Source organism: Oncorhynchus mykiss, chromosome 18, assembly GCF_057628025.1.
Source record: "Oncorhynchus mykiss isolate SJ-2025 chromosome 18, ASM5762802v1, whole genome shotgun sequence".
NCBI classification, from domain to species: domain Eukaryota; kingdom Metazoa; phylum Chordata; class Actinopteri; order Salmoniformes; family Salmonidae; genus Oncorhynchus; species Oncorhynchus mykiss.
The window spans coordinates 59,589,418-59,613,614 of record NC_143039.1 but is presented as its reverse complement, the minus strand read 5'-3'; the positions used below and the strand labels follow the sequence as shown (position 1 = coordinate 59,613,614).

The window sequence follows — 24,197 nt, the reverse complement described above, 5'->3', positions numbered from 1 at the left end:
TAACACCCAATCCCCTCCCTCCCTCTCTCAGCTCCATCACTCCCTTTGTCTCGCCCTCTTCTTCTCATCCATTTCTCTGCCTCTCACTCTCCCTCCTTTCCTCTTCCGTCCGTCCCTCCCTCCCTCTCTAACTCTGTCTCCCCTCCCTCTAACTCATCCCCCTGTCAAAGCACAGTCAGAAATAACTGTAGTTTGTATAAAAAGCTGAAGTTGACTATTGAGAGTAATAGACCTCGTATATTGTTAACGCTCTCTATTTTGATGTATAGGCTAGAAGTGTGTGTTCTCCTTTCTCGCTCTCTTGATCTTGAGATCACATGACTCCAGCTGATTGGAGACCCATATTGGCACGTTCCAGGTCGGACGGACGGACGCACACATACACACACAGTGCTAAAACCCACAGTTGCTCAAAAAGGTGTGTTAGCCCATACCGTGCTGGCTAACACAGAGCTCAAGGTGTGTGTGTGTGTGTCTACGCCACTCTGTCCTGGCGTCTAGCAGTGGAATTTCCTGTTGAAGTAGAAGGACAGAGCTGATTGTCTGAGCTGTCTGGGGGCTCGACCAATGCAGCCCTGGGATTGGCTGTTTGCTGCATTGGCCTGATACTGACACCGTGCCTCTGCACCCTTCCCCCTCTCCCTCTCCACCCCTCCCCTTCCCTTTCTCTGCGCTCCTCTCACATACAGTTTTTCCAGAAATTACGATGATCTACCACGTATAAAACAATCTTCTATTCCAGTAACAGTCAGTAGAGATAGGAAAGCTTGGTGGAAAACAGGATAGAGAATACGAGGGAGGCAATAAAACCACACTAAAAAGGTGAGGCAATAAAACCACACTAAAAAGGTGAGGCAATAAAACCACACTAAAAAGGTGAGGCAGTAAAACCACACTAAAAAGGTGAGGCAGTAAAACCACACTAAAAAGGTGAGGCAGTAAAACCACACTAAAAAGGTGAGGCAGTAAAACCACACTAAAAAGGTGAGGCAGTAAAACCACACTAAAAAGGTGAGGCAGTAAAACCACACTAAAAAGGTGAGGCAGTAAAACCACACTAAAAAGGTCACAGAAGGTTAAACAGAACTGTGGATTTTATGTGATTGAAGCTTTTAGGTAGCTAGAGTCTACAGTATATGCTTCCCCAACCTTAACACACTCAATACTCGCGCACACACACACACCGAGGCCCAGTAGTGGGTGATGCTCCACCAGGCTCCAGCTGTTGTCGTCCAAACAGTGGCTCTTATAGACCAGGAGCTGACACACGTCTCTGGCCCTCATATCAGCCGGCACCTCCACCACCTTCCCTGCTCCATCCTCACTGTACACCTTGATGATCTGCACACACACACACACACACACACACACACACACACAGTGAGAGAGATAAATATTGTCTTCATATAAAAACAATATGACACCGTCCCTGCCCCATCATCACTATTCACCATTATTTGAATGAAAGGTCACAAAATATATTTACAGTCATTTACAAACAAGCCACTTTAAAGAGCAGTGGAAACATGAAGGGCCGGTTAACTGTGGTCCACGGACAAGCATGCTCAATATGATTCATCTGTGTCCAGGGAGTTGGCATATAGAGCTGCTAAAGACTTTCCTTCTGAGCTCAAACTAACAATGCAACTATAATGCATTATGATGGAGTTATAACACATTGTAAGACTTGTCATAAGCATGACTGTCTCCCTTATATTCATGTCATAATAATCCAGACTAAATAACGGCCATTGTGAGTAAGTTGAAATGTTAATAAAACAGGTTAAGCCTAGTCCTGATCTCCAATGAGCTGTTAGACTTGGTCCTACTGTGTGTCTGTTTCTCAGACTGACACACACACACACACACACACACACTATCCGTTCTACGTACTATCCAGATGGTTGAATCCAGATCCTGTGGTACAGACTGTTCTCTCTGCTATCGCATGGCAGGCAGTACCAGCCCGCCAAGTCTAGGTCCAAAAGGCTCCTCAACAGCTTCTACTCCCAAGCCATAAGACTGTTGAACAACTAATCAAATGGCCACCGGACTATTTACATTGACTTCCCCCTGCTACTCAATGTTTATTATCTATGCATAGTCACTTTACCCCTACCTACATGTACATATTACCTCAATTACCACGACTAACCTGTACCCCAGCACATTGACTTGGTACCGGTACCCCCTGTATAAAGCCTCGCTATTGTTATTTTATTGCGTTACTTTTTTCACTTTAGGTAATTTAGTAAATATTTTCTTCACTCTTATTTTTCTTAAAACTACATTGTCGGTTAAGGGTTTGTAAGTAAGCATTTCACAAGGTCTACCTACACCTGTCGTATTCAGCACAAGTGACAAATATAATATCATTTGATGTAAATGAGGATATTCTCGAATGCTGACCATGACCATGACCTACGTTTCTCGTCAGAAAAACGGTTGACTCGTGATTACACATACGCACCTGAACATACACATTTAACAATATGCCTGAGATACACTATACACACACACACACACACCATACATACTCTACCAGTCAAAAGTTTTAGAACACCTACTCATTCAAGGGTTCGTCTTTATTTTTTACTTTTTTCTACATTGTATAATAATAGTCAAGACATCAAAACTATGGAATAACACATATGGAATCATATAGTAACAAAAAAAAAAGAAAGTGTTAAACAAATCTAAATATATTTTCTATTTGAGATTCTTCAAATAGCCACCCTTTATTTCATTGTTTTCATGTCTTCACTATTGTTCTACAATGTAGAAAATAGTCAAAAATAAAGAAAAACACTTGAATGAGTAGGTGTTCTAAAACTTTGACCGGTAGTTTTGACAATAGTATGCAATACCTCTGAGATATACGCACTAAACATATGCCTGAAAATATACATACATACATACACATAAACATACACAGTACTCACACCTAAAAATACACATACGCACTTAACGATATACACACACAAATATTCACGCCTCAAAAACACACCCACATTTACTCAAATGCACACATACACCTGTGAGCAAAACCCTATTGATAGAGATATCTCTGTCTAACCATCTCTCCATCCTAATCTTCTTCCTCCCAGCAGGGAAGTGTGTTTGTGTGTGTGTGAGCGTGTTGTGTGTGTCCGCAGAAAATGTGCCTAAATTTCCATCATTAAGTTTTATCCCCAAACCCATCAAGACACGACACTAGAAACAAGTCCAGAGTAGAACACAGAATCACACGACACTACAAACACCATAGTAGAACACAGAATCACACGACACTACAAACACCATAGTAGAACACAGAATCACACGACAATAGAAACAACTTCACGGTAGAACACAGAGAATCACAGGAAACCAAAAATGACGCCACAGCTCTCTCTGCCTCCTCCTTCCACCGTCCCAGCCCAGTGCCAGGGCTGTGTCTTGACCATTACAGGACAGGACAGAGACAGGACAGCAGAGAACACAAAGGGTATGCACTAGAAAGGAGACGCCAGAAACAAAAGAAGAAAAGTATTTATTGCGTCTCGTGGTAGTTTGAGAAAGTTTCTAAATGTGGAATGTCATCACCGCTAAAGTTCTACACCCACACACTCTACCCACACACAAGCTACCCACTACACACAAACATGCTTACCTCTACAGCCTGAAAGAGGCAACAGTCAGGAGAGCACGATGGCATTTTCACACTGAGCCTCACTTTACTGAGACAGAGAGAGTGGAGTGAGAGAAAGAGGGAGGGATAGGGGGAAGGAGGGGAAGAGAGGGAGGGACTGAGAGGTAAAGTGAACACGAGATTGGCAGAGGGAGAAGGAGCGATGGAGGGGACATTGAAATAGAACAAGGAATATTGGTGGGGGAGAGAGACGGAGTGAGGAGAGGGGGAATGAAAAGGAGAGAGGAGGGCAAGAAAGAGAGAGAGAGAGGAGAGCACTTCCTCTCATGCTGGGCAGGATAATGCCTGAATGCTCCTCTGTCTAAGACTCAGCCAGTGGATTAGTGCGGTGTGTGTGTGTTTGTGTGTGTGCGTCATGCGTGCAGAGAATTCACTTCATGTCACACACAACGTACAAACAAATGCATCCACACACACACACAGACCCAGTCATAGTCACGCATCTCCAAACATTTTCTAGCTGCCTCACGGTTTCAATTTCTCTTATCAGACCAACCTTCCCCCTTTGTTTTCTTCCCTCCCCCTCTATTCTCCTCTCCATTCCAGCCCTCCTCTCCTCTACAGATGGGTGTGAGATGGAGGGATGAAGGGTTAGGTATGGAGCAGTGTGAGGAACAGATGTCTGTTGTCTTTCATGGGGCTGTGGGGGAGAAACAGTTTGGTCACTAGTTAAAGTGGAAGAGTCTGTAAAGAGTTCTTTAGTTTTAGACTGGGATCACGTGTCAGCTATAGGGGCTGGCAGACAGGAGGGAGGGGGGGGGGGGCGAGAGAGACTGGCGATTGCTCAGCTATTCTGCTGAGAGAAAATGGAAGATAAAGTGGAGAGAGGGAGGGGGGATTAAGAGAGGGAGAGAGACAGTGAGTGACAAATCATTTGATATATATTTAGATTCTAGTTTATTATCCATTTATTCATTCATTTATTATTTTAGTTTAAACTGAATAAAATCTAGCAATTATTCAAGTGTATAAATTGTAAATAACAATATAAATGAGACTAGTGCTGAGCAATTAGTGCTTTGAGGTCGGTTAAAAAAATGGTTGGTTCAAAAATGTGTTATTTGTTTCGTGCTGTTGACGAGCCCAGAGAGCAAATCAAGCCTACCACTGGCCAATCAGATAGCTCAGATCACAGTTTCTGCACTGTTTCCTTGAGCCTATAGACAGGAAAAAGAAGCCTTGAGCGCACAGCAAAGTTGATACCGTGAGATTTAAAAACGTTTAAAACCCTGACTAGAGAGAGACTCAATGAATACGTTCACGTTTAAAGTTGTTATTCAGCACAGTCAAAACAAAACGTTCAAAGAGTTACAATAAGCCAGATTGTGTTATTATTAGCAGCTTGTCCCTTTTTTTTTTATATCAAGTAATATTTCACTTTATCTGGACACCGGATTAACACAATGAATTGGTGCATGAGACAGAAATAATGCAGTTATTATAATAATGCGAACTGAATTTCAGCTGGAAGACAGTGTCCCCTTTTCTCAGCAGAGGGATGGTGAGTCAGCCTCACAGCCGCTCTCTCCCTCCTCTCAAACCAGGGGCGGAACTTTCACTGGGGACATGTCCCCACCACATTCTGATATAGCATTTTTGTACGCTCCAGTTTTATCATTGGAATGTGATACAAAACGCAGGCATCGGTGTGCTTTAGGACCGTGCGGACGCCGCCGTGCGGTTGATAGGCTGTTAAGTGTTTATCTGTCTGGGATTAAATAAATAAATACAGAAATACATAACCAGTCAGAAGTTGACACACCTACTCATTCAAGGGTTTTTCTTTATTTGTACTATTTTCTACATTGTAGATTAATAGTGAAGACATCAAAACTATGAAATAACACATATGGAATCATGTAGTAACCAAAAGACTGCAAAATAAAAATATCTTTAAAAAATTAGGTTCTTCGAAGTAGCCACCCTTTGCCTGATGACAACTTTGCACACTCTTGGCATTCTCTCAACCAGCTTCATGAGGTAGTCACCTGGAATGCGTTTCAATTAACATGTGTGCCTTGTTAAAAGTTAATTTGTGGAATTTCTTTCCTTTTTAATGCGTTTGAGCCAATCAGTTGTGTTGTGACAAGGTAGAGTTGGTATACAGAAGATAGACCTATTTGGTAAAAGACCAAGTCCATATTATGTCAAGAACAGCTCAAATAAGCAAAGAGAAACGAGAGTCCATCATTACTTTAAGACATGAACGTCAGTCAATACGGAACATTTCAAGAATTTTGAAAGTTTCTTCAAGAGCAGTTGCAAAAACCATCAAGCGCTGTGATGAAACTGTCTCTCATGAGGACCGCCACAGGATTGGAAGACTCAGACTTACCTCTGCTGCAGAGGATAAATTCATTAAAGTTACCAGCCTCAGATTGTAACCCAAATAAATGCTCACAGAGTTTAAGTAACAGACACATCTCAACATCAACTGTTCAGAGGAGGCTGTGTGAATCAGGCCTTCATGGTCAAATTGCTGCAAAGAAACCATTACTAAAGGACACCAATCAGAAGAGACTTGTTTGGGCCAAGAAACATGAGCAATGGACATTAGACCGGTGGAAATCTGTCCTTTGGTCTGAGGAGTCCAAATTTGAGATTTTTTTCCCCAACCGCCGTGTCTTTGTGAGAAACAGAGTAGGTGAACAGATCTCCACATGTGTGGTTCCCACCGTGAAGCATGGAGGTGGTGGTGTGATGGTGCTTTGCTAGTTATTTATTTAGAATTCAAGCCACTCTTAGCCAACGTGGCTACCACAGCATTCTGCAGTGATACGCCATCCCATCTGGTTTGCAGTTAGTGGGACTATCATTTGTTATTCAACAGGACAATGACCGAACACACACCTCCAGGCTGTGTAAGGGTTATTTGACCAAGAAGGAGAGTGATGGAGTGCTGCCTCAGATAACCTGGCCTCTACAATCACCCGACCTCAACCCAATTGAGATGGTTTGTGATGAGTTGGACCACAGAGTGAAGGAAAAGCAGCCAACAAGTGCTCAGCATATGTGGGAACTCCTTCAAGACTCTTGGAAAAGCATTCCTAATTTTTTTATTTTAAGTAGGCAAGTCAGTTAAGAACAAATTCTTATTTACAATGACAGCCTACCCCGGCCAAACCCTAACCCGGGCGATGCTGGGACAATTGTGCTCGGTCCAATGGGACTTCCAATCGCGGCCGGTTGTGATACAGCCTGGAATAGAACCAGGGTCTGTAGTGACCCCTCTAGCACTGAGATGCAGTGCCTTAGACCGCTGTGTCACTCGGGAGCCCCCCTTGAATGAGTTGAGTATGTGTGTCCAAACAATTGACTGGTACTGTATATTTGGACACACCTACTCACTCAAGGGTTTTTCTTAATTTGTACTATTTTCTACATTGTAGAATAACAGGGAAGATGTCAAAACTATGAAATAACACATATGGAATCATGATAAATAAATCTAAATACATTTTATATTTAAGATTAAGATGCCTTGATCTATTACCAGTGTGATCATATACATACAATTTTGAAATCTAATTTCAAAATGGTCTGAGAAGAATAACATTGACAGGGCAATTCAAGCATAGCCAATATGAAGTCATAATGTAATGAACTTTAGCCTACTACAAACCTCATTGCTACAGCTACTGTTTTTAATATGTTGAAATTGCATAGGCTTATGTTTTTAAGTCATGTTTCAAAAAAATCTGATCAGTAGATTTTGATTCAGAAATTGATCTTGACTCAGAAAGGTTGGCGATCACTGTTGTAGTTAATTACCACGTTTTCTGCACACAACTATGTAGAATATTGGCCTGTTGGAAACTACAACTCCCTACTACATCCCACAGTTCGGGCTTGATCGGATTTATCATCTCGACAGAAACTTCACATTGAGCTCACAGGAAAAAAAAACTAATGGAATTCAAATAAATGAACAGACTTTGATCAATTGGTTGTTCAAAAAACAAACAAAACATTTGGTTAATCTCTCAGCACTAAGACAGAGGGACAGAAAGATAGAAAGAGCGAGAGAGGCAGAATGAGAGACAGAAAGATAGAAAGAGCGAGAGAGGCAGAATGAGAGACAGAAAGAAAGAAGAATGTCTGTAATGTAATGTAGTACTGAGTCATAATCAGCCTCATGTGTGGATCGCTGCATGCCAGCTGGCCCCTAATACAGCCTGCATGAGAACACACACACACACACACACACACACACGCATGCAAGCATTCACGCACACACAGAACATAAAATGTTATGTTAAGTAGCCCCACAGCAAGAGAGAGAGAGCTGTACGTTGTCATAGGTTACATCCACAGAGATTAATATCTGTGTGTGTGTGTCAGTAAAACTCTTTTCACATTACATCTTAACATCCTCTTCCCTTCCATCAATCCCCTTTCCTCCCCGACCCTCCTGGCTCCTTCCTTCTCACTCTGACTTCCTCACACCTCTTCCCACCCTCCATCTCAGATATCTGACCATGACATGGAGAGAGAGATGGAAGCGAAGCGTCTAGACATTATGAGCAGGCAGAATTATGTGGTTGTTAGTCTGGGTCAGTGTGTGTGTGTCACACCGAGACGCTCGCTCACACACTCGTGGTCTGAACTTGATTAGAGGCCACAGTTCAGCCTCAAACTCAATTTACCACTTAACTAACCTTGTCTTAACCACACACACGCTCTGGTCTACCCCCTTATCATGACTCAGGCTCTCTAACAGATAAACAGATAATAGATTCCCCCCTTGAGGGAAAAACAGAACTATGTTTTTACATTTTTGTTTTCAAAGGTTTTTCAGCCTCTATTGGTTTCAGGGAAGTAGAGCGAAACACATAAATTATGTTAAGTAATAAGGAAAACACACACACACACACACACACACTCAATGATCTTATGGCCTTTATCAAATAACCTTTACATATAGTAAGGGGAAGAGGGAGGGAGCGAGAGATTGAAGCCAAGGGTTACAGAAACAGTCGTCCACATTTTTATTTGATGTTCTAAAAAAAGACTTGTGCCTCTGGGCTCATTTAAAAGCAAGAATTACATTACAGATGGACTGACTCAATCAATCACACACACGCACACAGATGCCAAAGTAAACCAAGCCAATGAGACAGCAGTGGTGAGGGCAGCTAACCCGGAGGGCCTGACTGAGACTTGTGTAAGACTGGCCATTCCCATTGTCTGGGAAAATGCCTTCTCACACACGCCAGCCAGGTCACCTGTGATACAAGTCAGTATTTGACGTCCATCCATGTCTATGGACGTTGGGAGATGAGGTGGAAACTGGCCACTAGGGACAACAGTGAGTGCTGTTACCGTCTACCTTATGCCTCTGATTCCAAAGGTTGCAAGTTCAAATCAGGCGATGTTATTTTTGAGATTTAATGCCTAAACTAAACCTTAAATACTTACAAATTTGATGTTTAAGAAACATGGATGAACGTCTAATTAGGATGTGAGACTGTGAGAGCCAGTTGTGCACGCACCCACACACACTCGACTTCACGTGTCCTTACTAAAAGCGGTCTAAAGCTGAGGTCTATGAGAACATGGCTTACAGTACGAGTCAAAAGTTTGGACGCACCTACTCATTCAAGGGTTTTTCATTTTTACTATTTTCTACATTGTAGAATAAGCGTGAAGACATTGAAACTATGAAATAACACGTATGGAATCATGTAGTAACCAAAAAAGTGTTAAACAAATCAAAATTATTATTATTGCCTTGATGACAGCTTGCACATGCTTGGCATTCTCTCAGCCAGCTTCACCTGGAATGCTTTTCCAACAGTATTGAAGGAGTTCCCACATATGCTGAGCACCTGTTGGCTGCTTTTCCTTCACTCTGCAGTCCAACTCATCCCAAACCATTTGAATTGGGTTGAGGTCGGGTGATTGTGGAGGCCAGGTCATCTGAGGCAGTACACCACCACTCTCCTTCTTGGTCAAATAGCCCTTACACAGCCTGGAGGTGTGTGTTCGGTCATTGTCCTGTTGAAAAATAAATGACAGTCCCACTAAGTGCAAACCAGAAGGGATGGCGTATCGCTGCAGAATGCTGTGGATTCATCAGACCAAAGGACAGATTTCCACCGGTCTAATGTCCATTGCTCCTGTTTCTTGGCACAAGCAAGTCTCTTCTTCTTATTGGTGTCCTTCAGTAGAGGTTTCTTTGCAGCAATTCGACCATGAAGGCCTGATTCACGTAGTCTCCTCTGAAGAGTTCATGCATTTATTTGGGCTGCAATCTGAGGCTGGTTACTCTAATGAACTTATCCTCTGCAGCAGAGGAAACTCTGGGTCTTATTTTCCTGTGGCGGTCCTCATGAGAGCCAGTTTCATCATAGAGCTTGATGGTTTTTGCGACTGCACTTGAAGAAACTTTCAAAGTTCTTGAAATGTTCCAGATTGACTGACCTTCATGTCTTAAAGTCATGATGGACTGCTGTTTTTCTCTGATTATTTGAGCTTTTCTTGCCATAATATGGACTTGGTCCAACTTCTGTATACCACCCCTACCTTGTCACAACACAACTGATTGTCTCAAACACATTAAAAGGAAAGAAATACCACAAATTAACAAGGCATGACTACCATGAAGCTGGTTGAGAGAATGCCAAGAGTGTGCCAATCATCAAGGCAATGGGTGGCTACTTTGTAGAATCTCAAATATATTTTGATTTGTTTAACACTTTTTTGGTTACTACATGATTCCATAGGTAGAATAATAGCAAAGACATCAAAACTATGTAGAATATAGTAAAAATAAAAACCCTTGAATGAGGTGGTGTCCAAAATTGACTGTAACAGTAGGTCAGAACGTTTGAACTTTCACATTTTCAGATCAGATCAATTTCAGATCATACAGCAACTAAGATAGAGGGATGGAGAGAAAATTACATAGATACAGACACACAGAAAGACAGAGGGAAGAATTACAGAAAAGATGGTAAGAAAGAAAGAAGTCCTGTCTACTCTAGAAGAGAACAGTGCCAGTGAAAACTAAGTACACAAACACACTGACTCGCACTAATTCACATGGCTTTATTAGCATGGGAAACATATGTTGATGCCAAAGCAAGTGAAATAGATAAACAAAAGTGAAATAAACAATCAGAAATGAACAGTAAACATTACACTGAGAAATGTTTCAAAATAATAGAGACATTTCAAATGTTATATTATGGCTATGGACAGTGTTGTAATAATGTGCAAATTGTTGAAGTACAAAAGGGAAAATAAATAAACAGAAACATGAGTTGTATTTACAACGGTGTACAGTGATCTCATTTCTCATATTTACCTCCTCTCTTTTTATGTAATGTATGCTCTCGTCTAGAAAAGTGGACTCTAGTGATAGTATTTTCCTTTCTTTTTAGACCAGGTAGGCCTAAACATATTTTTTAAATGGTAGGCTAACTCCCTCTCTCTTTCCACAAGGCATGTCTGAGACTCCTGTCTGCATTGTTGTGGAGGCTATGCCATCTGGTAAGACCCTGTGTTTGTGTGTGGGAAGAAGTCAGTAACATGTATAAATAACTTTTGACCTTGGTGTGTAGGTATAAATAAGATTGTATACAACAGGTGTAGACTAACAGTGAAATGCTTACTTATGGGCCATTCGCAACAATGCAGAGAGAAAGAAAATAGAGAAATAAAAGAAAAGTAATAACATGTAATAATAACATTAATAAATACACAATGAGTAACGATAACTTGGCTATATACCCAGGGTATCAATACCGAGTCGATGTGCAGGGGTACAAAGTAACTGAGGTAGATATGTACATATAGTTAGGGATAAAGTGACTAGGAAACAGGATAGATAATAAACAGTAAAATTGTTAACCAAATAGCTACCCGCACTAACTATTTTAGCTTATGGCTTGGGTGTAGAAGCTGTTGAGGGTCCTGTTGGTTCCAGATTTGGTGCATCGGTACTGCTTGGCGTGCAGTAGTAGAGAGAACAGTCTATGAATTGGGTGGCTGGTGTCTTTGACCATTTTTAGGGCCTTCCTCTGACACCGCCTGGTAGAGAGGTCCTGCATGGCAGGAAGCTTGGCCACAGTGATGTACTGGGCCATACGCAGTAACCTTTGTAGCGCCTTACGGTCGGATGCCATGCAGGTGCCAAACAAAGCAGTGATGAAGCCAATAAAGATGCTCTCAATGTTGCACCTGTAAAACTTTTATAAGCTCTGAGGGCCCATGCCAAATCTTTTCAACCTCCTGCGGGGGAAGCGGAATTGTTGTGCACTTTTCACAACTTCATTGTGTGCGTTTGTGGACCATGATAGATCCTTAGTGATGTGGACACAGAGGAACTCAGTTTCCTGTAGTCCACGATCAGCTCATTTGTCTTGCTGATGTTGAGGGAGAGGTTGCTGTCCTGGCACCACAATGCCAGGTCTCTGCCCTCCCTATAGGTTGTCTCATCGTTGTCGGTGACCAGGCCTACCACCATCGTGCCGTCAGCAAACTTAAGAATGGTGTTGGAGTCATGCGGCTACGCAGTCATGGGTGAACAGGGAGTACAGGAGGGAACTAAGCACGCACCCATGAGGGGCCCCTGTGTTGAGGGTCATCATGGCAGATGTGTTGTCTACCCTAACCAATGGGGGTGGCCTGTCAGGAAGTCCAGGATCCAGTTGCAGAGGGAGGTGTTCAGTCCCAGGTTCTTTAGTTTAGTGATGAGCTTGGAGGGCACAAGGGTGTTGAAGGCTGAGCTGTAGTCAATGAAGAGCAGTCTCACATAGGTGTTCCTCTTGTCGAGGTGGGAGAGGGCAGTGTGGAGTACAATGGAGATTGCATCATCTTTGGATCTGTTGGTGTGGTATGCAAATTGGAGTCGGTCTAGTGCATCTGGGATGGTGTTGATGTAAGTCATGCCCAGCTTTTCGAGGCATTTCATGGCTAAAGATATGAGTGCTATGGGGTGATAGTCATTTAGATAGGTTACAATGGCGTTTTTGGGCACAGGGACTATGCTGGGCTGCTTGTAACATGTAGGTATTACAGACTGGGTCAGGGAGAGGTTGAAAATGTCAGTGAAACACTTGCCAGCTGGTCAGCGCATGCTAGGAGTACGCGTCCTGGTAATCCATCTGGCCCTGCGGCCTTGTGAATGTAAACTTGTTTAAAGGTCTTACTCACATTGACTACGGAGAATGAGATCACACAGTCGTCCGGAACAGCCAGTGCTCTCATGCATGGTTCAGTGTTACTTGCCTTGAAGCGAGCATAGAAGGCATTTAGCTCATCTGGTGTCACTGGGAGGCTCGCGGCTGGGTTTCCCTTTGTAATCCGTGATAGTTTGAAAGCCCTGCCACATCCGACATGCATCAGAGTTGGCATAGTAGGATTAGGTATTAGTCCTGTATTGATGCTTTGCCTGTTTGAAGTTTTAGAGGTTGTAGCGGGATTTATTATATGCATACGGATTAGTTTCCCGCATTTTGAAAGTGGCAGCTCTAGCCTTTAGCTCAGTGCAGATGTTGCCTATAATTCATGGCTTCTGGTTGAGACATGCACATGTGGCAGTTATGACATTTTGTTAGCTGGTTATTTTCATGCAAATGATTGCTGGTCTCATGGTAATTGACTGTTAATTAACATAAACACATTTAGCATCTCCATGAACACAAGCCGTTGAAAAAAAAAAGAAGAAGCTTGGGCTCCATTCCTTGTCTCAGGTTGCACAGTTCACTCAAGTGGTCATATTTTAATTGACTATTCTCAACTTAATCTCGTCTTTACTAGTATGTACAATTTGTTCCGATTTAGAATGGCCCATTATCAAATGGGTAGGAACAGGGGCAGCGAGAAAAAGATGTCATCCCTATGGACTCTAATAGCAAATTGTGGCCGCAGTTTGATTTTCAATCCTGCCAGGCAGGCTGTTCCAGTTTTATAGTGGATCATGTGCTTAATTGTAGCGGCTGATAAATAAATATAGTATCACCTGGAATCCTCCTCTTTTCAGTGGCAACCATCAAAACTCTGCTTTCAAACAGGATTGCATATAGAAATGTCTGGGCTTATAAAGAACAAAGTTTGGACACACCTACTCATTTCAGGGTTTCTTTATTTGTACTATTTTCTACATGGTAGAATAGAAGACATCAAAACTATGAAAAATCACATATGGAATCATGTATTAACCAAAAAAGTGTTATACAAATAAAATATAAATATTTTATATGAGATACTTCAAAGTAGCCACCCTTTGCCTTGATGACAGCTTTGCACACTCTTGGCATTCTCTCAACCAGCTTCATGAGGAGTCACCTGGAATTCATTTCAATTAACAGATGGGCCTTGTTAATTTGTGTAATATTTTCCCCTCTTAATGCGTTTGAGCCAATCAGTTGTGTTGTGACAAGGTAGGGATGGTATACAGACGATAGCCCTATTTGGTAAAATACCAAGTCCATATTACGGCAAGAAGAGCTCAAACAAGCAAAGAGAAACAGTCCATCATTTATTTAAGATATGAAGGTGAAGCCTATAGGCCTATGCATATACATAAGCTCTAATATGCGTAGGTTACATTTTTAGCATCACCTTAGAAAGAGCTGTCCATTTTCTTTGGCTTTGAAACAACATCCACAAGAACCATGTTTTCCACTCAGTTTCAACTTTATGATCAATCACAGTGAGATGAGTTATAAATGCATAATACTGTTATGATAAGTGTTGGATGTGATTTTCAATTGCATTGATGTCAGAGTGGTTAGAGGGACAATAGATTAATTAATGAAGCCGGTGACTGATGTGGTAAACTCCTTAATGTTATCGCATGAATCCCAGAACATGTTCCTGTCTGTACTAGCAATACAGTCCTGTAGCTTAGAAGGAGCAGTGTGTGCCCATGACTGGGACTCTGAATAACACACACTGGGGGAAGGAAAGGCTGGACTCTGACAAACTCTCTCACACTCACACAGCCGTGGCGCTCCGAGCTGGGGTGGAAGCGTGTGAACGGGAAATGAGCGTCTGTCTTTCCCAGATGCTGTCGGAGAAGCCGGAACACCGGACGGATAGGCAGGGCTCACACAGCCCAGATACTGAGAGGTTCCCAGCAACATCTCCAGGAAGAGGGACACCGAGCATCCTGTAGCCCTAGAACACTGTGTGTGTGTGTGTGTGTGTGTGTGTGTGTGTGTGTGTGTGTGTGTGTCAGTCAGCGGCTGCCCTGCTACTGAAGAGAGAGAGAAAGCAAGAGAGGAGCTTTGGCCTAGGCTACTGTTGATTGTGAGGATGAAGGCCTTTTAAATTGAAGTAAAATTTAAGTTAGAGTATGCCTATTGTGAAAAGCTTACAAGGCAGGTCTCCAAACTGTGACCATGTAGCCACATTTTGCGACCCTTAGACTTGGTTGTGTGAGTTAAGAAATGTATTGGTCACATCAGTGCATGCTGCACATTCATTCACCTCTGGAGCCTGCTGGTTTTCTGTTCTACTTGATAATTAATTGCACCCACATGGTGTCCCAGGTCTAAATCAGTCCCTGATTAGAGGGGAACAATGCAACTGGCTTCGAGGTCCAGAGTTGAGTTTGAAGGCTATATTCATTATCCTCATGAATCCTGTAATGAAAGGGTCTGTTTGCCTCAGCTTTCTGAAGGTATACTTTTAATGTCTCAGCTCTCAATTCTAAACTCAACCGCAACTATTTTACAAAGATATTTGATCTGGCTTTCAGATATGGAGTGCGCGAAAAGCATATTGGCCATTGCGAGTGCATAGGCCTCATTGAACAGTATGCTACAACTGGAAATTAAATGAACTTTTAGATTAATACATGGCTACTATGAGTGGTATTACATTTAGAGTTAGCAATCTCGCTAATATGTTTGAGTTTCCACTTACTCAGGTGGTGAATCAGCCCCAGCCCCAGATCCAAGATCCGTCAGGTTGGATGGGGAGTGTTTCTGCACAGATATTTTCAGGCCTCTCCAGAGATGTTCGATCAGGTTCAAGTCCGGCTCCGGCTGGGCTACTCAAGGACATTCAGAGACTTGTCACGAAGCCACTCCTGCGTTGTTTTGGCTGAGTACTTAGGGTCTTTGTCCTGTTGGAAGGTGAACCTTCACCCCAGTCTGAGGACCTGAGAACTCTGGAGCAGGTGTTCATCAAGGATCTTTCTGTACTTTGCTCCGTTCCTCTTTCCCTCGATCCTGACTAGTGTCCCAGTTCCTGCCGCTGAAAAACATCCCCACAGCATGATGCTGCCACCACCATGCTTCACAGTAGGGATGGTGCCAGATTTCCTCCAGACATGACGCTTGTCATTCAGGCCAAAGAGTTAATTCTTGGTTTCATCAGACCAGAGAATCTTGTTTCTAAGAGTCAGAGTCCTTTAGGTGCCCTTTGGCAAACTACAAGTGGGCTGTCATGTGCCTTTTACTGAGGGGTGGCTTCCGTCTGAGGGGTGGCTTCCATAAAGGCCTGATTGGTGGTGCTGCAGAGATGGGAGAATCTTCCAGAAGGACAACCATCTCCACAGTGGAACGCTGGAGCTCTGTCAGAGTGGCCATCGGGTTCTCGGTCACCTCCCTGACCAACGCCCTTCTTCCCCGACTGCTCAGTTTGGCCGGGCGGCCAGCTCTAGTAAGAGCCTTGGTTGTTCCAAATGATGGAGGCCACTGTGTTTTTGGGGACCTTCAATGCTGCAGAAAATGTTTTGGTACCCTTCCCCTAATCCTGTCTCGAGCTCTACGTACAATTCCTTCAACCTCATGGCTTGGTTTTTGCTCCGACATTCAATTGAATTGAATTTACCACAGGTGAACTCAAAATCAAGTTATAGAAACATCAAGGATGATCAATGGAAACAGGATGCACCTTAACACAATTTCAAGTCTCATAGCAAAGGATCTGAATACTTACGTAAATAAGGTATTTATTTTATTTATTTATTTTATTAATTTGCTAAAATTCCTAAAAACCTGTTTTCGCTTTGTCATTATGGGGTATTGTGTGTAGATTGAAGAGGATTTTTTTTATACATTTAACCCATTTTAGAATAAGGCTATAACATAACAAAATGTGAAAAAGGGAAGGGGTATGAATACCTTGAATACACTGTATATTAGCCTATGATATTAGAGCACATAAAGATGCAGGCAAACGAATATATATATATTTTTTTACAATTCTGGAGCCATATTTAACAATAGCATATTTGTCTACCCAAAATGCATGTGAATCACTGGATTACATTGCACATTAAAATATTTTGAATCACAACATCACAAAATGAAATGTATTTATTCAGTACCATCTCAGTAGACTAAGTACACTTTTTATAAAGCATTGTGAATAACTTGATAGGCCTACAATTTGTTTTCTACTGCATGATCTCACAAAAAAAAATTGGTACGACCAAATCATGGGCTGGTGCCACCAACTGAAAAACTTAGTGGCACAAGTCTGTTAGTCTGGAGCCCTGCTACAAAGGGAACGTCCTCCGTGTGGAGGAGTTGAGCTATTGTAGTGGACAAAGATGAGAAGGATGGTGCAGCCAAATGCATGCTACTTTGCACCTCGCCATTTTTATTTATTTATTATTATTTTTATGATTATTATTGTTGTATGTCATTGTTATTATTGTAGGCCTTTTTATTAATCTAAACCAGTTCTTTAAATATGCAAAACATGTTTTGTTTCATTCTGTTGAGACATTTTATTAAGTTAACTGTAATGTCGTTTTCCGCAATTTAATATCCTGCTCATATTTTCCCTATAAACAATGGCTTGACTTACTTTTGATATTACCTTAATAAAAGTTTAGAAACATTTGTGAAGGATTGGTGTGGTGTGGCTATTAGCCTACTATACTGAAGGCCTATGATATGACGACTGTGCTCACTGGTGCTCCAACTGACTCCGATAGCTGAACTTGTTTCAGGCCTACCTATTGGAAGGATGTTTCAGGCCTACCAGAGTTACTCCTGTAATCTAACGGTTATCTTCATAACAAATTCTAACAGAACATTTATGAATGAACCTCCTCCTGTAAATTTGTCTGACAGACGCAGTAGCCTGTCTGACATGAAACAATGCGTGTCCGTGTCATATCATGCCACCGGCATCTCTCTCTGGGGCTAGGCCTTTCTTTCCATTTATCTTTTAAATATTAAAATCATACAGTGGACACTTAAGCCTATAGGCCAATGCATGCAATGCCGTTATGCATTTGGTGCTCAAATCTCCAACAGCTGAACCGTGAGATGGACAATGTGTTTTAGGAATGTACAAACCAATAAAATAGGCTATACATTTTTGCATATGCTACAGATCGAAACACAAGGAATAGTGTTTTTGTAATTAGATATAGGCTGTTTAAGGACACAAATGTGGCTCATTTGGACAATATCCCCGGTTTATTGATGGAGCTGCCTGCTTGGGAGGATGGCCTAATGGGTTACGTACCCAATACATATGGATGTATTTCTCAAATGTCAGATCAATTGAAATCTTTCCGGTCACCTGTCTGGTGCCAAATGGGTGTGTGTGTGTGTGAGATTAAATTACCATCATACCAGAATGAATAACACACACACACACACACACAAGTATGATAAACTGTTGAGTAACATAAGAAAGGCAGGTCTACGGCCAAACACAACATTATGCCAGGACATTACAGTCCAGTCAGCTGATTCAGAAACAACAGACACGCACTCACACTCAAAAGTAACTCCGTCTGTGTGTGTGTGTGCTTACATGGTTGTCTGTGGTGTGTATGAGGCCGAGGATGGGAGAGCCAGTGGGGGTGCAGAGTTCAGGGAAGGGGTTGATGACGGCAGGGAGAGAGGAGGGACGACACTGCTGCTGCTCCTCCTGGAGCCTCCTGTAGAGGGAGACAGAGTTGCACAAAAATAAAAAAGACCCATCAATCACAACCACAGATTTACATTTACTCATAGAAAGATATAGATACTGTGTGTATGTGCACATGTGTATGAGAGAGAGAGACATAGCTACATGAAGGCGTTGATGTGTACGGGCTGAGAGCGACACAGCCTCTCTTGGGGGCAGGAGAGGGGAATAGGGGGCGTAGGGCGCTGGGAGCGAGGGCCGCGCCGATGAGGAGCGTGCCCGTGATGAGGGGTGTGCACGTGACTGTTGTGCAGCAGCGGGGCCGTCTCTGTGTGGGTATTGCAGCTGGAGTAGAGACTCTCCAGAGAGGAGTTCATGTCATTCACCAACGCCTCCAGATCCACATCATCTACATAGAGAGACAGAGCGACAGAGAGAGAGACAGACAGACAGAGGTAAAGACGGGAGGGAGGTGGTGAGAGAAAGAGGGAGAGAGATAGAGGTGTATTTAAAACACAGCAAAAAGGAGATACATGCTGCAAATGTTGCTCTTACCAATAGATGTCACTGTAGACTAGAGATAACTAGGATGCTGTCCTGAGCACAGAGAGAGCTACTCCCAAATCTCCGTTATTCGCATGAAGACGGAGATACAGGGTGTGCAGATCCAGGTGCCTTGCGAGAATTTGTCGGCGAGTGAGTACCCGCCTTTACCATGCGCTCTATTGGCCAATGTGCAATCAGTGGAGAATAAACAGGATGAGCTCCGTTTCAGACTATCCTACCAACAGGACATTAAAAACGGTCATATCTTATGTTTCATCGAGTCGTGGTTGAACGACGACATGGATATACAGTTAGCTGTGTGTTCCGTGCATCGGCAGGACAGAACAGCTGCGTCCGGTAGGACGAGGGTTGGTGGTTTGTGTCTATTTGTCAATAACAGCTGGTGCACAATGTCTAACATTAAGGAAGTCTTGAGGTCTGTCTCGCCTGAGGTAGAGTACCTCATGATAAATTGTAGACCACACTATCTATTTTTTGAAGCGGTCTATTTACCACCACAAACCGATGCTGGCACTAAAACTGCACTCAACGAGATGTATAAGGCCATAAGCAAACAAGAAAATGCTCATCCAGAAGCGGCACTCCTAGTGGCCCGAGACTTTAATGCAGGCAAACTTAAATCCGTTTTACCTCATTTCTAGCAGAATGTTAAATATGTAACCAGAGGGGGAAAATAAATAAATAAATAACTTCTAGACCACCTTCACTCCACATACAGACACACGTACAAAGCTCTCCCTCACCCTCCATTTGGCAAATCTGACCATAATTCTATCCTTCTGATTCCTTCATACAACCAAAAATTAAAGCAGGAAGTACCAGTGACTCGCTCAATATGGAATTGGTCAGATGATGCGGATGCTACGCTACAGGACAGTTTTGCTAGCACAGACTGGAATATGTTCCTGGATTCATTAAACGACATTGAGGAGTTTACCACCTCAGTCACCGGCTTCATCAATACGTGTATAGACGACATCGTCCCAACAGTGACCGTACGTACATATCCCAACCAGAAGCCATGGAATACAGGCAACATCCGCACCGAGCTAAAGGCTAGAGCTGCCGCTTTCAAGGAGCGACAGCTTTTATAAGAAATCCCGCTATGCCCTGAGACGAACCATCAAACAGGCAAAGCTTCAATACAGGACAAAGATAGAAACATACTACACCAGCTCTGACGCTTGTCAGGGCTTGCAAACTATTACAGACTACAACAGGGAAACCCAGCCATGAAGTGATCAGTGACACGAGCCTACCAGAGGGGCACTGCCCTTTCCCACCTGGACAAAAGGAATGCCTATGTGAGAATGCTATTCATCGACTACAGCTCAGCGTTCAACACCATAGTGCCCACAAAGCTCATCACTAAGCTAAGGACCCTGGAACTAAACACCTCCCTCTGCAACTGGATCCTGGACTTCCTGACGGGCCGCCCCCATGTGGTATGGGTAAGCAACAACCTCTGCCACGCTGATCCTCAACACAGGGGCCCCTCAGGGGTGCGTGCTTAGTCACCTCCTGTACTCCTTGTTCACCCACGACTGCGTGGCCAAACACGACTCCAACACCATCATTAAGTTTGCTGATGACACAATGGTGGTAGGCATGATCACCGACAACGATGAGACAGCCTATAGGAAGGAGGTCAGAGACCTGGCAGTGTGGTGCCAGGACAACAACCTCTCCCTCAACCTGAGAAAAACAAAAATATACGATTGTGGACTACAGGAAAAGGAGGGCCAAACACACCTCCATTCCCATCAATGGGGCTGTAGTGGAGCAGGGTCGAGAGTTAAGTTCCTCAAGCTACAGTAGAGTAGAGATAGTTAGGATGCTGTCCAGAGCAGAGAGAGAGAGCTACTGTATGTCAGAAGGACATCTAAGAAACCATTGGAATATAACGGAAGACTCCAGCCTTCCACTAAAATGTTTCCTCTTCCATATTCTAAGATGTCCCTAGGCTCTGAGTGTGTGTGCATGTGTAGGCCTGAGTCTGCTGACTCTGGAGCACTGGGAACACGGTCACTGCATCGCATATGTTAAATCTAGAAAGTACAATCATAAAAAAACATACCGAAGTCTCTATCATCCCCTACAGTCAACATGGGGTGGCAGGTAGCCTAGTGGTTAGCGCATTGGGCCAGTAACCGAAAGGTTTCTGGATCGAATCCCCGATCTGACAAGGTAAAAATCTGTCGTTCTGCCCCTGAACAAGGCACTGTTCCCCCGGTAAGCTGTCATTGCAAATAAGAATTTGTTCTTAACTGACTTGCCTAGTTAAATAAAAGGTTATTTAAAATGTTAAAACATACTGAAGTCTATCATCCCCTACAGTCAACATACCAAAGTCTCTATCACTCTCTACAGTCAACATATAGAAGTTGATAATTCTCTACAGTTATCATACCGATCACTCTCTACAGTCAACATATAGAAGTTGATCATTCTCTACAGTTATCATACCAAAGTCTTCAAGTTACTAACCAGCTAAATATGCCTCTAGGCAAGTGCATCGGTCTGCGGGAGCCCACACTGATCCAAATGAAGCATACATCGGTAATAAAACTGATTCAAACGTTACGAATTGCAGGTTCACCAACGTTTTTAACTCATAATCGTTTCTGCCTTACTCTGCAAATACCTCTAATTTGTTGTGACGGAATTGATTCGTCCTTTCCTTCAGCCTATCAAACTTTTGTGCATGGAGCTGCATATGACATTGCTTTACAAGTCAGATAACAACTGTGTGCACAGCGCGAAAGACACAGCTGCATGAGCCAACGAGAGGTAGGCCTACTCTATCCCTGTTCTAATATTGGTAGGCCACATCTGCATGGCACCTTCAGCATTCAGATGTTTGTAAAATGACTTTCGTAATATAAAATCATAGACTATTAACTTCTGACACTTGTGGGCATTGTCCTATACTGTATGGATAGGGCTAAATTTAAATGTTTCTTACAGAAGAAATATGGAAAGTATATGCAATACCGGTAGCCATTAAAAAAAGTGAAAAGTTTGGAGATAAATGGGAAAATTAGACAAAAGTGAGAACACAACAGTTCACCTGACACAGACTGAATCCAAACATTAGAATGTTGATTTCACACTTACTGTACTTTTCGTGATATTTGTTGATAACAAAGTCTGAAAATACTCTGGATACATTTCAGTAACTAAATTTGGGGTAGTTGCAACGTAAGACAAAAAAAATGACAAGGGTTTGAGTGAGAGGTCTAACTGGTGTTTCCAAGTGGCCACACACACCTCTCCAGACTGTCAGTTTGAGTGAGAGGTCTAACTGGTGTTTCCAAGTGGCCACACACACCTCTCCAGACTGTCAGTTTGAGTGAGAGGTCTAACTGGTGTTTCCAAGTGGCCACACACACCTCTCCAGACTGTCAGTTTGAGTGAGAGGTCTAACTGGTGTTTCCAAGTGGCCACACACACCTCTCCAGACTGTCAGTTTGAGTGAGAGGTCTAACTGGTGTTTCCAAGTGGCCACACACACCTCTCCAGACTGTCAGTTTGAGTGAGAGGTCTAACTGGTGTTTCCAAGTGGCCACACACACCTCTCCAGACTGTCAGTTTGAGTGAGAGGTCTAGCTGGTGTTTCCAAGTGGCCACACACACACACACACACACACACATCTCCAGACTGTCAGTTTGAGTGAGAGGTCTAACTGGTGTTTCCAAGTGGCCACACACACACACACACACATCTCCAGACTGTCAGTTTGAGTGAGAGGTCTAACTGGTGTTTCTAAGTGGCCACACACACACACATCTCCAGACTGTCAGTTTGAGTGAGAGGTCTAACTGGTGTTTCCAAGTGGCCACACACACACAGACATCTCCAGACTGTCAGTTTGAGTGAGAGGTCTAACTGGGTTTCCAAGTGGCCACACACATCCCCAAAGTGTGCACAGTTCCTAAATAAATTTCAATGCACTTTTATGACTCAAAGAAAAGTCTTCAACTAGAAAGTATTTTTTGAGCTCTCCTAGCTGTGCCGTTGAGGAACTAGACCAAGAACACTTGTAGTTGTGTTGTTTGGAACACAACCCTGCATCTCCGCCTTTACAAAATTACTGTTAAGCAATACAAAAACGGTCTATTATAAATCCAAATCTGGGTCACATGGGTATAATTTGAAAGCTTGTTACATTTTTTGACAAGCTAAATGATAAAATATGATCTTAGGCTTTCACAAGGCAATTTAGAGAAGCAGATTGTAATTTTGGTGCAACAGAATGGAGTCATGAGCGCATTTCCTTCACAATACAACAAACATAGGCTCATTCTGTTCAGGACGACCCAGAATATAACACCATGCCATCTGTAACTGTACATCTAACATAGTGATCATGAAAGTTAACACTGTATATAGCATGAGTTTTATGATATGGAAATGTGAAGTGTACAGCATTCCAATTTAAGTGCTTATCAGAGTCCAAATCTGCCATTTTCAACATATATATGGGTGCAAGTGCAAAGGGCTACATGAGGGACAATCAATGTAATTGTTTGGGTCATTGATACCAAATGCACTGTAGAAAATGTTGTTTTACCTGTGGAGCCGTACCGGGCGACCGGAGTGGACAACAATTTTGCTGATTGCACATCTAACTGCTGATTGGTGGTTTTCGATTGCCAGGTCCACCGTACAAAATATTAGTTTGGCTTGGCTTTAAACAGTCAGTGCATTTGGTCACTTTTTACATGAACAGGGTAAAGGTGTAATTTCATAACAAGGACAGCAATAACTTTTGCGAGCCGCACTGGTCAGAAAGGGAGAAGAGAGCAGCTCTTGGTCAAAACCATTTGCTTTTGAGATGGGGTGAAATTCAAAACTGTTATGTTAATTAGCTATGTATGCCATTGCTAATTTCTAAAGATAAATAGTGACATATTTCTAGCTCAAAAAAACCATTTAAAATCTGATATCTGACAAGTTAAACCAGTGGGTGATGAATATTTCAGATAAAAGGTGGGGGGGGACAGAAACATAAATTGCGCCGATCCATTCCACTAATCAAATCGCACCATTTCAAACAAAAAGTATTATTCCTGTATCATATTGGAGCACATGTATCTAGATGCA

The 24,197-nt window shown here is 42.7% G+C and overlaps 1 protein-coding gene across 7 annotated transcripts in view; it reads right to left on the bottom strand.

The window, feature by feature from the left end:
• Positions 1–24,197, bottom strand: part of LOC110496474 (growth factor receptor-bound protein 10) — a 54,161-nt gene that overhangs the window by 17,144 nt on the left and 12,820 nt on the right. For 4 of the 7 annotated variants that reach the window (XR_016488578.1, XM_036953064.2, XM_090208895.1 and 1 more), the window contains 3 exons: positions 18,689–18,932; positions 18,428–18,554; positions 1,185–1,341 (listed from right to left, as the gene is read on the bottom strand). Coding sequence is in view for 6 of the 7 variants with exons in the window: in XM_036953064.2 (XP_036808959.1) it covers positions 1,185–1,341; positions 18,428–18,554; positions 18,689–18,932 (528 nt within the window). In the remaining variant the exon portion in view is untranslated. Of the gene's footprint in view, positions 1–1,184; positions 3,495–3,652; positions 3,979–18,427; positions 18,555–18,688; positions 18,933–24,197 lie in introns of those variants that run through there. The other 3 variants (XM_090208896.1, XM_090208898.1, XM_036953066.2) reach the window with 2 other exon arrangements.